The sequence below is a fragment of the Cebidichthys violaceus genome, unplaced genomic scaffold, assembly GCF_023349555.1.
Source record: "Cebidichthys violaceus isolate CVI_PGR_0920_01 unplaced genomic scaffold, fCebVio1.0.p SCAF_59, whole genome shotgun sequence".
Classification (NCBI taxonomy): Eukaryota; Metazoa; Chordata; class Actinopteri; order Perciformes; family Stichaeidae; genus Cebidichthys; species Cebidichthys violaceus.
In genome coordinates, this window is record NW_027176805.1 from 1,125,379 (window position 1) to 1,143,013 (window position 17,635).

The following is a 17,635-nucleotide window of genomic DNA, read 5'->3' on the forward strand; positions in this document are numbered from 1 at the left end:
GTGTGCAAAGAGATGAGGGACATCTGACAGGGCAGAAGAACATGTTGTGCATAACACACACACACACACACACACACACACAAGCCTCCAAAGTGTCTTAAACTGAAAATATCTGACGAGAGAACTCTCGCTCTCTGTTTTCACAGGTTCTCAAGTATCTGGACTATGTGTTTACTGGTGTATTCACTTTTGAGATGGTGATTAAGGTGAGGAGGCCGTCAAAATGGAGTTATACTTTGATTTGAACCCTGAAAAACTAGCTAAGCAAGGTTTTGTTAATTTGCATGTCAAAAAATGAATGTGCTTGAAAATGTAAACTTTTTTTAGACATTTAGGTTACATAAAACGATGGTTTCAACAGCATCATCCAATTAGGATTTAGGATTATAGTCATTTTCAACCAAATAGAGCTTGGTTTTTAGCCACACAGCCGACAGCACCGTCATGTCACTGGCATTGCTAATTGGGTTTGTGGTTTTACATTTCTCAGCTGTGATAACACGCTGTCCTATTTCCAAATGCTTCAGATAATGAATGCACTGCGGCACTGAAAAGGAAAGGTACTAGATATTAAAACCAGAGGTCTTTTAAAGAGTTTTCAGACGGAAAGAAGCTTCTAGAAGAGGCCGTAAAACAAAGTAAGTGTCTGTGTCAGCTTGTATGATTTTTAAAATGATCCTGTTGTATTTATTCTGTGACTCGAGATGATTGACTTGGGACTGCTCCTCCATCCTGGCTCTTATTTCCGTGACCTGTGGAACATTCTGGACTTCATTGTGGTCAGCGGAGCCCTGGTGGCCTTTGCCTGCTCGTAAGTCAGCTTTTCCTTTTAGTCATGCAGTGTTACTCTCTAATCCCGACTTCAGGGCTCTGAATATAATGTGTTTCAGGGACGGATACAACCGCACCACAACAAATGAAGGGCTGTCTTGTTTTACAGTATTTTAAGCTGATGTTACCCTCTCTCTAGTATCCTTCCCTGGAGCAGGCTAGCATGCTAACACCCTGCGGCTAGGTGTCTCCGTCCCTGTGTTTCGCTTCAACAAACAACTCCAATGTGTTCATCCGATTGCTTTTGTGCTGCCTGGGGTTATTTTGCGGACGCGACGATGTCAAACTCAACTTGTATTGTTACGTCAAGTCTCCACAGCCCCTCCCTGCTTGTTGGCAAATAGGTCATGTACAGTTTGACTGACCGGTTTATGGTTTAGGAGGGAACAGAAGTCTCCAAGCTGGCACCTCATTGCAACTCTTGCACCTCAATACCCTGAAGAAGAAATTGTTGTATGACTGTAGTTTGAAAGGTGCATTGTGTGGGGGAGAGGTTTTGATCTAAAAAACAGTTTTGACCTGTGTTGTGCGATGGCAATTAGCTAGCCAGTAGGACACACACACACACACACAGCTTCCATTCACATGATGGGTCTTGAATGAAGTACTCAATTGGTGTCTGTATCACTTTAAGGATGCTTGTAAGCCTATAGCAGAAGAGGTAGCAGTGTTACTTTGGTAACCTGCAGCTCATGATACCTTGAAGAATATTAAACTGATCAGATCTGTGTTTAAAGCGTCCTATTATATGATAGGAAATAAATGTTATCCATGGGCACAGTATAAAGGGGAGGTAATGAGCCCCTTGATGCTTACAGACCTGCTTTCTGGGTCTCTGGAGCAACAAGGTGATTACATATTCTGTTTCAACCAGCGCTGTCTGATAATTCACATAGAGTATCAATTAGTCCGTCCTGAAAGTTTGTCCACAGGTACCTGTGTTTGTTTCTTTGTACTGCTTTCTGTCGCTGAACTCTCTTCTTCTTCGCCAGCTGTTGATTGATGCTTCTCTCTGTCTTTTATCTGTTTCTGACTCTGTCACCTCTCTTTCACTTTTCCCCTTCCTCTTTTGTTTTCTGGCTTGGATTGCTTTCAGGAGCCTCATGGGGTAATGCTGCCTGCTCTCTCTGCCTGTGTATCTGTCCATGTGCTCATTTTTTTTTTGTCGTCTGTTGTCCTTCCTGTCCATCCTAGCCAGTGTCATTTGCGGAGTTTATAGATGCGTCTGCAGCAGCCTCCCTCTCTCAGCTAAATGTTTTGAACAAATTTTTCTTATCATCACCGCCACAGTCACGATCAAAGACACTGGCATTTACTCTGTTTGTGTTGTGTAACTGCATTTATCTTACATCTGCATTTAGGTTACATAAGTGCAATTACCTGTTTTCCATCTGGCAGATATGATTTATATGTGTTCGTATGAACAATATACATAATGCACAGGGCGGCAGCACTGTGAATCAGAGACACAAGCTTTCAGAAGAGTAAAAGGTGTTCAAGAGATTCATAAACACAAAGGACCTGAGTGCTGCTGTCCATAATAAATGTATAAAGATGCTAATTGGAAACTATTAAACAGAGTGAACGGTAGATAAAAAGCTCTTTTTAACACTAAGAATTACATTATAATAAGGATGCAAAATGATGTAGCTTTCAGCATCCGTATGTGTCTAATCACAAATTCTAATTAATTCTAAAACCACAGTTTGATTCTAAATTCTAATTGATTCCAAAGCCACTGCTATTATACTCTGAAATACTTTCAGAGTATAATAGCGTCAACCTGTTCAGCAGTTTCTGTCCAGTATGCCGTGTGCCTGACAATGGTAAAAGAGCGAGCTTCATCCTTTATCAGATTCAATCACGTCCCCCTCATCCCTCCACCTAAAGTTCACATCCTATATCATCTCTAGCATCAACCCACATTCATGGCATGTAACAGGCTACATTCACACTGCAAGGCTTACAGGATAGTTGGCTGCTGTCCATCTGACGAGGCAAGGAACATGAGCCGTCAAACGATCAGACAGGTTTAAGAGAAAACAAGAAAACAAAGACAAACTGTAAATGTACTATTGTAAAAACCAAACCGTCCGTTGTAAACATCCATCTTAGAGACCGATGCTTCAGCTCTGACCTGCTACATTGTCAGATTTACCTCCAAATAAAAGGCATAAAATACTTTAGCCAAAGTGTCTCGCCACCCAGCCAAAGTCATTTTTCACATGAAAGTTGTGGTGACTGAGAACAGTTCACATTTTTCATGTTTATTGAAGAAACATGCAGATTTAAAGAGCACCATCTTTAACCCTGCAGTTCTCATGCACATGTGCAGTAACATGACGTGCCCATTCTTGTAAAGCTTCGTTTGGCTCAGTTGTTTATCCGACCGGGGAAACGGCCGTCTACGGAGACAAAAACAGAGTAGAGATCTTCATGAGTCCAAAATGTTGGACCGGCTTTGAAACTGACGTGTAGAAACCCACTCAGACCCGAAGTACATAAATCCATTTGTAAAAAAGACAGACCAGATCTAAATGAACCCAACAGTAATTAGACCCAATCCAAATTGTCGTCGACCTGAACTGACCCTAACAAAGAGAGCGATGCCGCAGTCGACAATGACAATGACAATTACGTTGAACGAATGTAATGTCATAGAAACAATTTCCAAAAATAATTCATAAGTATGCTTATTTATACAGATATTTGAAAGATAATTTGTTCCCTGGTCACGTCTCAGTTCCTCACATTGGACCTCTTCACCAGGCCCAACGCTGTGAAAGCAGGTGAAATAAACCCCAGGTAGATTAAGACAGCAGTTAGCCTGGTAGTGGTGTCAGGACTTAAGGTCCGTAATGCGGCACATAACAGATTTGGGACCACATACTGTGTGAAAGTGGTTGACAATGTCTTTAAAAAGCAGATCTGTTTTTTTCTCAGCTGCAGTGTGAACATAGTCATAAGTGTCCTCTCATCTTTGTTTCCCTCCCGGTGAAAAACTGTCCATGACTTCATGATCATCCTTGTGCTATAAATGTGTTTTATTCCTGTGTGAGCTCCACGTAATCACTGTAATAGTTGATCAGGCTTGTCTATTGCTTTATTCTTTCACAGGGTAATTAGTTAAAGTTCTTCTATTTGTCTCTTATCTTTGGTTTCTTTTCGATGTAAGTCTGAAAGACCGATTAACGTCACTGTATCTTCACGCCTGTGTGACATCAGCTTAAGATGTTTATTTTGCTCTGTCTGTCTTTATATGCTTGAGCGCTCTATTTATGTGGGTGACGTTTGTGTACTGTGTTTGTGTCGTTGCTTTTTTCTCATCAGATCGCAACAAAGCGTGGCCAGGTGGGAACTGTCCCTATCTACCTTTTTGATTATTGCCCCCCCCCCCCCCCCCTCCCTTTTTTCCCCATGTGTGAGAAACCCTTTATCAACCCGTCCGCATAAACTTTGGGATATGACCATGATTCCCCCTCCCTCCCTCCTCTCTGACCTCCTGTCCCAATATTGGGACATCCAGACAAAAAGACAATATTGGGAACTCCCCCTCATAGCTTTCAGAAGACCAACATATAGCTGCTGACCTGCACCACTATGAAGCTGCACTTAATACATTTTCACTCATCAGATATCATTTGAATCAGAGCTAAAACACCTTTATCTGTTGTTCCTGGTTCATGTAAAAATCTTCACTAAAGTGGGTTCAGTTGGTCAAATCACTAAGAGATTAAAGCATGCGGCTCAGTTCACCTCCTTGCCCTTCACCCATATCTCTCCTTGGATTTCAATAATGGATTATAGCTTCTCACTGAACTCATCTTAGGTGGCTATTTCATTGAAAAGCAGGGTTACAGTAACACCGGCACTCTGGCAGCCTGCCAGCTGCTGTCAATCAAACACAGACACGCCCCTGCAGTTAATAACGTACAAAACACATTCAAAAGATGATAGACTGCAAAAACCAATGACAAAATGTGATTTCAGTTCAAGCAATCAGTGCTGAGTTAATGTGAACACACAACCAACCTTGTATCCACACACAAACACACACAGACACACATTACATCTTCCTTGCCCACGGCGCTTCTGGAAGCTATTGGGAGACTGTTCTTGCCGTCTCAATGTGTCGAGGTCCTTGAATAGCGAGGACTGGCATTGAGTTTGCAGATTGCATGCCAGGGTAACCAAGTCATCCAAGCATGAGAGCTGCATGCCATTTTGTTAGTTTTCCGTTGAGAAAGGAAAAGGCCTAAAATGTTTTGGAACCGTGCTTTTCTCCCTCAGCACTTAACAGACTTTTAGACACATTACAAATAGATTTATTTCATTATTTTACTTCTTGGTTTTCATAAGTCCCTCGGTCCCTAGATACTGTACTCTGGACTGATCCGGGCCTGCGTGAGTGCCTCAGTGTGTGTGGAGGCACAGGGAGGAAGAGTTTGGATAGGAAGGTGGTAAAAGCCAACTGATGATGCTTTATTTTACAGGTACATTAGTCTCGCCATTATTTCATAGAAAGGAGCCGATACCTTACTTTCCTGGAAAAGATGAATTTGGTACTTAACGAAGGGAAATAATGTTCAATTACTCAGAGTGTTCAAGAAAGAACCAGGAAATGACCAGAGGTAGTTAAATAGAAAAAAGAACAACACAAGTGGTTGTTTTGTTTTTATTTTCAGGATATTTTCCGGGAGGAACTGGAAAAGTCTTACTCAAAAGATAATTTTGGTAACACGATATTCAGTGGTTATAAGAAAATGAATACTCCGTAAGCTATTTGTTAAATTGTATGTGGACTACATTACAGTTTGCTGTCCCTGTCCCCTCTCAGTACATCTCGCTACGCCTGTCAAGCTTTCCATTCTAGCTCAGCACATGTGCAGTGTGCAGAGATGACTGTAGCACATTCACCGCTCAAAGGTTGCAGTCAGTTTAAGCCGACTACTGTTGATTCAGTCAGATGAAATGACGACTGGTGCTTGTATTTTATCAGCTGTGGCTAGCGAGCATAAGCTAATGCTAACTAGTATAACATATATAGTATAACATGTAACCCCACATAATACAGTAACTTGGTTAGGCAACGCTAGGTAACTACTGCAGGTAGTTAGCATGCTAACGTTTACAGCTTCTGTTAGAGCACATTAATACACTTTGAGTCAATCCTTACACTTCTGCTCTTGTGTTTTGGGTTTTGGAAAGGTGACAAAAGAAGACACAACTCTCGAGAGACCTGTAAAACACAATTCATGTATTTTTTTTGCTTGAACAAATGGCATTCTTTTTACAGTAGAAGTTGTTTTTGTGCCCTGGGTATGAACAGATTGGTAAGATGCTGGTGTAAGAAGAAACGGGGCCCCTAGGGGCCACTAACAGGGCTTTTATACTGATTTTTTTCTCCACATATGCTTGTGTCCTTCTCCACATCCTTCACACATGCACACAGATGTACACACACTCTTTTTCTACATCTCAGATTTTTTTGAAGTCAAGCAGAAACAAAGGAGAAACGTTTTTTATAAAGAGTGACAGACACATTATGTGTACATGTGACTGATTAATTACACTGTCCTTGACCAATGTCAGTCTCTAAGTGAATGATGGCTCAGCTGTATGTCATTAGCATAACAGCTAGTTTTTACCCCCCTCCCACTCACACACACACACACACACACACCTCCCACTGTGTGACCAGTTAACAAAACCTGCAGCGTCTGCAATGACTGATAGCAGTGGTTCCTGCAAAAGAAGCTGCTTCCTCAACCAGGGGCTGCTTCTTTGTGCATTTACTCCACACAGTGTGACATGTCTGGATGTTATTCTACAGAAACAGCCTGCTAGCTTCGTGGGACTGTTACATGCGATATGATGGGGTGCTGAGGTTACACATTCAAAATGGCCGTTCGTGGAAAAGGTGCTGAAATGAGGTTTCTGACTAAAAGACGCAATACCTCAGTGGAAAATGCTTCACGAGTTAACGCCCTGCGTTAAAATGTAAACAAGTATTTGCATTAAAATGTTGTAATTGTTGAGGAGCTTAGAAGGGTGAAAATGGAAACAAACAAACGAAAGAAAGAAAAAGGAGAAGAACAGAAGGAAGGAAGGAAAGAGACGGATGGAAAGAGGGAAGAACTGTAAGGTAGAAGAGATGGATGTGAGATAGAACGAAGGAAAAATAAATAAGGAACGAAAAAATATGAATGAACAAAAGAGAATGACAAACAGAAGCAAAGAAAGAATAGATGAATAATGAAGTGGAGGAGCACCATCTGATATTTGTACTCATACACAGTACTTGAGTCAAATGAATCTTCCTCTACTGTACTGTTGCATGCATCTGTAGGATAACATAAACTCATGTGCATGTACTCTACTAACAAAGAGGCATTTATCTGCGTGCACAGTCCACCTGATGTAGCACAGTCTGCCGGTGTTACTGGAGGATGGGATGAAAGGGTTAACGTGCTTGACGGTGACGCCGCGTCGCCCGGACTAACTGTACTCTCACTCTGCACAGAGGGACGAAGGGCAAGGACATCAACACCATCAAGTCCCTGAGGGTCCTCCGAGTCCTGCGGCCACTCAAGACCATTAAACGGCTTCCCAAGCTGAAGGTACAGTAATCCAATCTGTCACCCACCCAGTGCATTACGAGAAAAAACAACAACAAAGCAGAGCAGCCAGCTGGGGCCACATCCGGTGTCAGTCACACACTATCATGAGTCAAATGCATTTATATTCCACCAAGGAGGGGTGGATGTATCTGATTTAAAAACGGTCGCATTTTAAATGTTATAAGAATCTAGTATCTCTCGCTCTCTAATGAAGCTTTGAACGACTCGACCTTCGGGGTGCTCTGTGTTGTGGAGAGACGGGAGAAGTTAAAGTCACACAAATTGGAAGTAAGTGTCAGAAAATTGCTTCCTTTACTGAAGTGGTTCGGTGCAAGGATGCTTATTTACAGATAAGCCTGCGATTTCCAGAACATACAGCACAGTCCTGTGACGACACGGATACAAATGGTAAAAGCAGGACTGTCGTTCAATAGACTGCTATTTGTGTCCCGTGTGGAACTTAAAGAAAACATTGACATTTTGTCACTTTAGTCAACCACGCTCTTTTCCTAAAACTAAGAGGACTAAGGAAGAAACTAAGGAAGATTTTGAAAAGACACCGAATAGAAGCAGAAGCTGTGTGTGTACACATAGATCACTCTCTGTTCTTCTTCGTCAGTGCAGTTTGTATTTGGTTGGCTTGGTTGTTATGGTTTAAGTGGCTGTTCTCTATTTTTTCTTCCCTTTTTACATACAATATGTTCAGTTACTGAATGTACTTACAAGGAAATGTTAAATACAGAAAGGTCTATTGTACAATTGTCAACTTAGACTGTGCTCAAAGTGGAAATGTTAGAAAAACCTCACCATAAGTGGCTCCCATTGAGTGGATGTACAGAACTCAAAGTATTGCACATTTTTCACATCTGATTCTATTTGTAGTGAGCTAAGTTTTGCAAAGAAACTCTGACATTTAAGAACGCAACTTTGTACATAATTTCTATGTTTATTTATTTTTTTTAGTTTAATTATTCTGGTGGCATCATTTTTGGATAATAGAAAGATCAAATAATCCCAGCGGTAATCCTATCGATACAACCAGTGAGGGGTGGCGCCTTTACGATAAAGAATCCCAAGCATCGCTTGTAGGGGGTAAGACTCTGCAATAATGGATTGTGACCCTCATCATGGCTAGACCCTCAGCTGTTGCCTCTGACGCACAAACGACAGCTTCCCTCTGGTGCGTGAAGGCAGCTGATCTTCCAAAAGTAATGGATCTGACAAAAGATGAAAGATCTGATTGGAGTAATAGAAGTGAGATGATTGAGGCAGATCAGAGCTGGCAGACAGACGCTCATCCACAACTCCTCTTGGATGCTTGGCCAGAGCGGCTTGACGGACAGGCTGGTAGAGGAGGGGGAAAAAATATGCTCCGTCCGCTCTCTGGAGACAAAAGCCTGGTAGGCGATCACTCATGCAGCAGCGGATTCATCGGTTAGATTGCATACATGTCAGGATAGATAGACGGAGCACTCCATCTCACAGAGAGATCACATCACAAGCTGTCAGAAGAGAAGAGCTGAAATAAGAGTGTGACAGACAGGGAGACACAGAGACAGACTCCATGCCAAGGTGTGTTCATGTACTCAGTAAGCATTGATTTGTCTTCAGACATCGTGACATCTGGGCTAAAAAAGGGCTGAATTTGGATGAAACATTATCTTTTTGTTCTCTTCAAGCAGATTCTAAGTACGAGTTGGAATATAGTAATTTAGTGACGGCTGTTGAAACTGTTATTTTCATTTTTCAGCCAAATTAAGCTCAGTTTTAACCTAGAACTTGAGACGTCTTTTGTTAGGAAAATCTAACTATAGTTTGCTTTAAATTTAAATTGACCCTACAGTTGACTGGTACAGCTTTTTCAATCAGCGACAAAGCTTTTTAATCAAATAAGCAGACTTACCCTACACTCACACTAAGCATGCTGCACTGATTTTTAAAGTGGAATCATGGATGTGTAATGAGAACTGGATGTCACACCCCCAAGATGACGCCTATTCAGTCCAATGAGAATTGCTCGCCTGGCGCATAATGGATTATATAACGATGTTTGGACACATGGGTGGTCTTTGGGGTCGCAAGGGGACTTGTTTGCTGCAATACCATGAGTGGCCACTAAAAACAAATTGGAAGAAAAGCTGAGCGGAGGCACCGTATCCAATTCTTATTGAACAACTATGAATATAATGTGTTGAATATGGTTAAAACTCACACTTTGCTCAGAAGTTTCCTCAGTCCAGAGGGAGTTGCTGATTTTGTTCTTACAAAGTGGGCAAAAAGCCTCATCTTTGTTGATAGTTGAACCATCTAGTGTACTTCCACACACTGCATCCTAGGTACCTCGCTAGTGTTCTCCATTTTATTTATTAGCTTGGTTTACTGATAAGTCAATAGGGCATACAGGAGGTCAACAGAAATTTGGGATTTTGAATAAAGTGAGTGACAGCCCTAATACAAAATATTCAATGATTTTAAAATGTCTCTTTGAATAATAACGCAGCAAATTACAAACCAGTTATGGTTGACCTTCATGAGAATGGAGAGAACTCAATGAATGCGACACCTTACATTTATTGATCCGAGCGTGTGCGTGTGAATATTTTCCAGGCGGTGTTCGACTGTGTTGTGAACTCTCTGAAGAACGTTCTCAACATCCTCATCGTCTACATGCTCTTCATGTTCATCTTCGCTGTCATCGCCGTGCAGCTCTTCAAGGGCAAATTCTTCTACTGCACCGACGAGTCCAAGGGTCAGGAGAAAGACTGCAGGTACGTCACCCAAACCTACCCGTCTTCTTAAGATCGTCTTAAAACAGCCATTAGGTTGCTGCCTTTTTATGTAGACTCCTCTACATTCAGCCACGGTGGTTGCCATTTGCTGACACATATATTCTATACTGACATTCTCAATCTCTTTTATTTTTGATGATCTAGTTTTGTCTCTCTCGCCTCCTTTCCCCTGATTCTGTCTCTCCTCCCGGCTCTCTCTTTCAGGGGTCAGTTTCTGGACTACGACAAGGATGACGTGGCAGCTCAGCCCAGAGAGTGGAAGAAGTACGACTTCCACTACGACAATGTTCTCTGGGCCTTCCTTACGCTCTTCACGGTGTCAACGGGGGAGGGCTGGCCACAGTAAGTCAGAACAACCTCCATATCACTCCAACACCTCGTACTTCAAATGAAACTTGAAAGATGCAGTGTGCAGCTTTTTTAGCAGAAGTGGGTTCATCAGTGTATAATCACCCGATACTAAGAATTGCTGTTTTCATAAGAATGACTCCTTCATATCCACATAGAGGAATCTTGCGCCACAGTGTTTCTACAGTGGCCCAGAACAGACAAACCAAACCAAACCAGTCATGTGTTATGTTACCTCAAGGCCACCGTAGCTCTCCAACGCACTTGTGAAACTGTGATAAAGTGAGCTGCAAAACCGTGGTATCGCCAGGCGTCGCCTGACCTCCGTTGCTCCTTAAGCTCCTTAAGTAGTGTTATTATGGTATGGACGGCCTCTGAGCGAGGCGAACGGTGTTACCACCAGTTTGCACTCGTTGGCTCAGGTTACAGCCGTTTGGAAAGGGAGGAGGGAGCTGAAGGGGTATTCAGTTGGTTGCAATCTGCAACCACACTGCCAGATGCCACCAAATATTACACACTGTCCCTTTAAGTCAGCCGTGTTCACGCTGTTTACTGTGAAACTAATAAATCAGGAGTAAATTGGGTTAAGAAGTAAAGATGGCCCCAATATATCACTTTCGTTGTGTTTCATTTATAATCTTGTAGTTGAAGTGTTGTTGAATCATTTATTCTTCTTCATGTTAGAACTTCCTTCAGTGACTTGCCCTGAAAAGCACTCCGCACACCTGGAGGCCGATGGTACAGCGCAGATTAAACCCAACTGATTTCTCCTAGGCTTAATTACTGTGCGTTTTCTAAAGATGCAATCACGGCTCATTGCATAGATGTCTTCAGTCTGCTGTTCTCCGCCTGAACTAAAGTGCCACAGGCAGATTTATTACCATCATCATCATCATCATCATCTCTGTCAAGGACTGTTGATGGCTGTCTACTTATTTCATTCATTGTATTTACCTGACGACGAAAAGTGAATTGTTCAGCTGAGTCAGCTGGTCATGATCATCTAAAATCACACACGGCCAAACAAGAAGTGGCAGCACAGTTTAACATTGAAATATAGTATAAGTGTAAAGTTGAATAAGTATTTTTCATTTTGTATAATTTGGAAAATTGTGCCTACGACACACAGTAACAGCTCTGTTACTGTTCTGTAATTAGAGTCAAGCAAACTAACAAAAAGTTAACCCTAACATTGTACAAATGCGTAGAGACTCAACTTAAAGAACCACGATCAAAATGAACTGTGGTGAATTGTTTGTGGAGATAAGTGGAGCTGACGTGATTGAGCTCTGAATACACCAAATAACTATTTATGATGAGGATGATGATGATATTTAGTTGTCAGATCATGTCTGAAAAAAAGGATACGTACAGTTAACAACAACCAAAGACGACATATTCAAGACCCCTTCAATGTACATGCGATGTGGGATTAAGCTCCATGTTTGATTTTAGGATTGACAGGCCGTCTCACCGTATTAAACCGTGGAACCCTGTATCTCCAGTTTGTATTCACTGTTCAGGACATGGTTGGGGTCAGAGACAATGTAGGTAGGCTGATTCATAGAACAGCGTTCTCAAGAGGTTGACCTGCAGTCTTTGAGCGGATTTGATGGAGCAGTTTTAAATTATAGTGGTGGAAAAAACACTTGAACTATGTAGCAGCACAATACTGTAGAATCACAGAAGTAAAAAACAAGAGAAGAATTTGTCTACTAATGCAGCGGAGAAAATATATTCATTGTTTTGTCCTCATGCAGACAGATTAAATGCGGTCTTTCCCGGAGAGCAGATGGTCTATCATTACACCCAAGTATTTACATGCAAGTACCTGATTATTTCATTAAGGATGAAAATAAAAAAATCAAGCCAGTACTTCCTTTCAAAGACTTGAATGTAATGGCAATCTACTATTCTGGATCATGATTATACTCCTGATTTCACTCGGTTTTCAAATGTGCAACTGGCAGGGAACGAACCAAGACCTGCAGTAGGACCAACGTCCTCCTTAATGCTCCATTCATGTCATGTGGGATGATTGGTAGAGACAGGGAAGATTCTCATGTTTATGTGCCGTGATTACAATAATAAGCATGTTAGGTAACGGCCGTGGTCAAAACAAAGTTAACTCACGGTTGGAAGTGGGCAACAAACAGCCGTCTCTGTGGACATTTACGCGTCGTAACGTCCCCTTACTTCCTACTTTGCTCACTATAGTCCACTAGAGGGCTTGTGCTGTCTTTTCATTCTGGGGTATCATCATTATCATCATCATCATCATCATCATCATCATCATCATCTTTATTTATGTGCACTTTTCAAAAGTTCCCAAAAACGTTTGCACACAGCCAGAAATTGTGCAGACGGCGCTCAACAAGTTTGTCAGAGGCCCGTTGAGCACTTGCTGATTTCACAGCAGGAGAGTCATTAACTCACTGGAGACACCCTTAATATTCTGTGAGCCAGTAAGAAGGAGACATTACAGCTGCACCCACAACTGCACCGCCATATCTTCTGTTGGAGGAGCACAGGGCACCTAACTGTGCTGTGACTCACGCCGCTGTGAGGATTGTAGGAAAGCTCTACAGGCTGGTTGGCTGGATATTTTGGGACAGGTTCCCTGGATATTTGTAGACGGGTTGATTTCATTGTTATTTCATCAAGCTTTCTTGATTCCTCTTCCAGGGTTTATTTTTGTCACTTACAGAGTAAAGTGGGGTGAAGGTAGAGGTGAGCTGATTTGCTGGTTCTCATCTGATAGGTCATCGGAGGGATTTGGCTTCTTTTAAAGCTCCACTAGGAAGATTAGTAGAGCGTGGATCACTCTGAAATAGATCTGCAACGAATAATCGCACAGTTGATGGAAAGAAAATTACTATTTTGGTAATCAATTAATCATTTGAGTTAAAAATGCCGAACATTTGATGGTTTCAGGTTCTCGAACGTAAGAGTTTGCTGTTTTTCTTGGTCTTACAAAGTAAATTCAATAATTTGTTCTTTTTTATTGTTGGTCAGACAAAATAAGCTATTTGAAAATGTCACCTTGTGATCTGCATTTCCCTCATGTGATGTTTTATAGTCCACAAAATGAATAGATTAAAAAAAGTCTGTTTAATTAATAATGAAAATAATGGTTATTTGCAGCCAGACAAGAAGTTGACGGCCTGAACTCATTGAGTCCCTCCAGATATTTTGTTTGACCTGCTCTGAGCTCTACGTGGTTGTATAGATTTTTTTGTCACGTCATCTTTTCCTTCTGTTCAGGGTCCTGAAGCACTCGGTGGACGCCACTTATGAGGACCAGGGCCCCAGCCCAGGCTTCCGCATGGAGACGTCCATCTTCTACGTGGTCTACTTCGTGGTGTTCCCCTTCTTCTTTGTCAACATATTTGTGGCTTTGATCATCATCACCTTCCAGGAGCAGGGAGACAAGGCCATGTCGGAGTGCAGCCTGGAGAAGAATGAGGTGCGAGAGTGGTGCAAAGCGAAAACAACAACAACCTCTCTCCTCTACACGCAACAAGAACACACGCTGATTATTTCGGCGGAGGCACTAGTTTCTGAAAATGTTTGTCTCTTGCATCACAAATGTCTTCTTCTTAAGTACACAAGCTGATCCACGTCAAAACATCACTTCTAGGCAAATTCATATCTAACATGAGTTAGAATTCCCTCAAACAGAACAAAAAACGGTTCAGTGAGGTTTCTCCACTCCACTCAGACTGTGTTAAATGATGCTGTTTTCTTCTCTGTAAAGTGTTGGCCGGTGATCAGAGAGGCTCAATTTGTAGTCTCCTCTTTTGATTCGACAAACCACTTAGGAAATCCTCTCGTGGCGTGCCAGCTGTCTTTTCTACTTTTGAAGGTGCATCAGAGAGGATTCATACACAATGTGTTTTTGTTTCGTCTCTCCATCAAACAGAGGGCTTGCATTGACTTTGCCATCAACGCCAAGCCGCTGACGAGATACATGCCGGCGAACAAGCAGTCCTTCCAGTACAAGATGTGGAAGTTTGTGGTGTCGCCCCCGTTCGAGTACGCCATCATGACTTTAATAGCCCTCAACACAGTCGTGCTGATGATGAAGGTCAGTGATTCCTCCAGCCAAACGGCGCAAAGCGCCAATTCCTCTCAGATCCCTCCAAGCCAAAAAAACAGAAGGAAAAAAGTGGTGCATTGGCTCAAGTGAGACTTCAGCTCCTGTTGAAATATTCAAGGGGATTGCAGAAGCAGTTTACACAAATCTGTACCATTTAATAATTTCGCTTTAAGGCAGAGTACAACAATAACAGCACTGGCCTGGCCTTGAGACATGGGCAACAATGACAAATCAAACATCCCCGCCATCTCACCACTGGGACACTTCTGCTAACAGTGCTCACTGCTGTCACAGAGAAGAGCTCGTGTCTTGGCTTTATTCCTGGTTGTCTAAAAATATTTCATATTGAATCAAATCTGAAAAAGTTATTTCATGAGACAGTTTGAAAGGCTGTTCAGATATGTTGCTTTTAGGCCTTTAAACACCGGGGGCATTTTTTATTTTTGAAGCACATCAAAATAGTTTTTGTCACAAATACTTTCCCACAGAACGCAAATATTACACAGCGTCATTTATTTCCGGAACCAAGGATGAAACGTGCTGCTCCTGAGCAGCCCTCCAGCACCTTAAAGCAACAGTGACCAGCAACTGACACGGAACCCACACTCAGATCACGTCAGTGCCTCAACCACCTGCCATTATCTCAGTGACAAGGCACAGAGCCTCTTGGTTGCATTTACACTTGTAGCTTTCAGTGTCATTGTCACTATCTGATCTAATGTTAGGTGAATGGGGGTAAAGGAAGAAGCTCGTCCACACTGCTGTGGTCTCTCAAATATACTCAGTGTGCCATTTTCTGCCCTCAGTTCTACGGAGCTCCAGACCTGTACGAGTCCATGCTGAAATACTTGAACATCGTCTTCACAGCCCTCTTCACACTGGAGTGCATCCTTAAGATTATTGCCTTCGGTCCACTGGTGAGACCATATGCTGCGCTGTGCTCTGCAAACGCGAGACAATTATTCACTGTTGTATTGTGTTTCTGTTTACACACATGGGGGAACATCTCTCAGAGGGAGACTCGTGCATCAAGCTGCTCTCTCTGTGCTTGCAGTGCTCAGTTAATTACATGTTGTCCTTGTGAATGCTGAGACAATGTTTTTAGATCTGTGGTCTAACAGGGTAGTTCTAATGAAAGAAACTGTCACAATAAAACACAAAAAATAAAAGGTGTAAAATCTCAAATTTGGGAATAAATAGTGTGAACTTGTAAGAAAAAGAAGGGATGAATGGAAGAGTGCGCACAGAGAATAAATCTTCCCCCAACATGGGGCTGTCTGGCTCACAGCGAGCCATTTCATCTCTGACTCCGTTCCATTTACGAGGCCCATTTGTTAAATAGCTTTTCTCACACACCACTTGCCTCCACCTGTTTAGCTGTTAAGCCCAGACGGATGGGCTCGCATCTGCCGGTGTAAACACTCGGCTGCTGCACCTCCTCAGACTGCAGCTGCAGGGCCTGGCAGTGGCCTCTGCCTCCAGTAGCTGGTTGATCGAGCAGTCTGAGGGGGAAGTAGGCTGCAAACAGCAGCTCATCAGTTAGCTCATGCAGGGGATTGTGTCAGCATGTGTGTTGTATATGCACATATAGATGTGTGTGTGCCCAGGGCTAGTCTAGATATCTTTAGCTTTCGGTGTATCTGTTGTTTCTTTGTTTTGTTTTTTAAGTATGTTGCTCTTAAATCTTTGGGAATCTTTTGTACACCACTGTGACTTTTTCATATCCACATATCTGTAAATTTAACCAAATACACAGACTGTAAATGTGCATCACAACTTTTAGAAATTTGCCTGCCCAGGCACTTAATAGTTTAATATAGATCTTAATAAAAAAAATGCATCAAAAAGCTAAAATAAGGTGATTGTACATAAACCTGTTTAATTAAAGTCTGACTAGTTGATTAATCCAAAATAATCTAAAACAGAGGTTTCAAAGTGAGAGGCGGATTCTTCCCATGGGGCTCCAAACTTTTTCAGGGGAGGCTAAGTAAATTTAAATTAAAAAATATTACATTAATTAAATATCACATATAATAGCCTAAATATGTGTGTGAGTCAGAAACTAATAAATGCCTTTTTATGTATTCAGTTTAGTCTGAAGTCATATCAAACTGTATTATTAGGCTACCTTGGCTTAAATGTTGAGTGTCTGTTGCATTAAATAATGTAACCATGATCCAATAGGCGTCCAGGAATTGAGTGAAATCAAGCAAGTAAACTACCTTGGGGGGCTTTTTCCAAGCTTTGCCTGAAGGATGGCCCACAGTCTCAGACTTTGAACTCCCTCATCTCGACTTATAAGAAAAAATACTAGCAGCCTCAGTTTGAACAGTTATTCCACACATTTTATTTTATGCTGTATAGTATGAGAAAACAATCAATAATCACGACACCCAGAATTACACCAAAGAAGCTGAACTCTCTCTCTCTCTCTCTTTGAATGCGCAGCCTGATCTCTCTGTGTCGACTCTGTTGTTTAGAATTACCTGAAAGCAGCCTGGAATGTGTTTGACTTTGTGACTGTGCTCGGAAGCATCACAGACATCTTGGTCACGGAGATTAAGGTAAGCGCCGCAGCGATCACGGGCTCCTCTGTGTGCCATTCCTGCTAGTGAAGTGTCGACACATATCAATACTGAATGTTGTAACGGTTTGAATCATCATTTGACACATTATTGATACACAGGAACCAGCTTCGCTTTTTGCCTTCTCTTCTCTCTGACAGCGAGTTGACACACACTGCAATTTGAATTGATTGAAAATGTAATAATGTGATGCCCTCAATGATATGATGATGATATTAGTCAAGGTACGGTACCGAAGTCAGAAATTCCAATATCATGAGAACAATACTTGGTACATGGGTGTCAGGATTCAGTGCATGCTCACAGCTGCACAGTGGAAGGGCATTTCATTTACATCAGGTTTGCGAGTAACTGATATTTTCA

The 17,635-nt window shown here is 42.0% G+C and overlaps 1 protein-coding gene across 5 annotated transcripts in view; it reads left to right on the plus strand.

The window, feature by feature from the left end:
* Positions 1-17,635, plus strand: part of LOC137888936 (voltage-dependent N-type calcium channel subunit alpha-1B-like) — a 140,059-nt gene that overhangs the window by 91,667 nt on the left and 30,757 nt on the right. For all 5 annotated transcript variants that reach the window (XM_068732455.1, XM_068732454.1, XM_068732456.1 and 2 more), the window contains 9 exons: positions 147-206; positions 705-811; positions 7,355-7,451; positions 10,059-10,219; positions 10,445-10,582; positions 13,853-14,054; positions 14,511-14,675; positions 15,494-15,604; positions 17,168-17,251. In XM_068732455.1, coding sequence (XP_068588556.1) covers positions 147-206; positions 705-811; positions 7,355-7,451; positions 10,059-10,219; positions 10,445-10,582; positions 13,853-14,054; positions 14,511-14,675; positions 15,494-15,604; positions 17,168-17,251 — 1,125 coding nt within the window. The remainder of the gene's footprint in view (positions 1-146; positions 207-704; positions 812-7,354; positions 7,452-10,058; positions 10,220-10,444; positions 10,583-13,852; positions 14,055-14,510; positions 14,676-15,493; positions 15,605-17,167; positions 17,252-17,635) is intronic.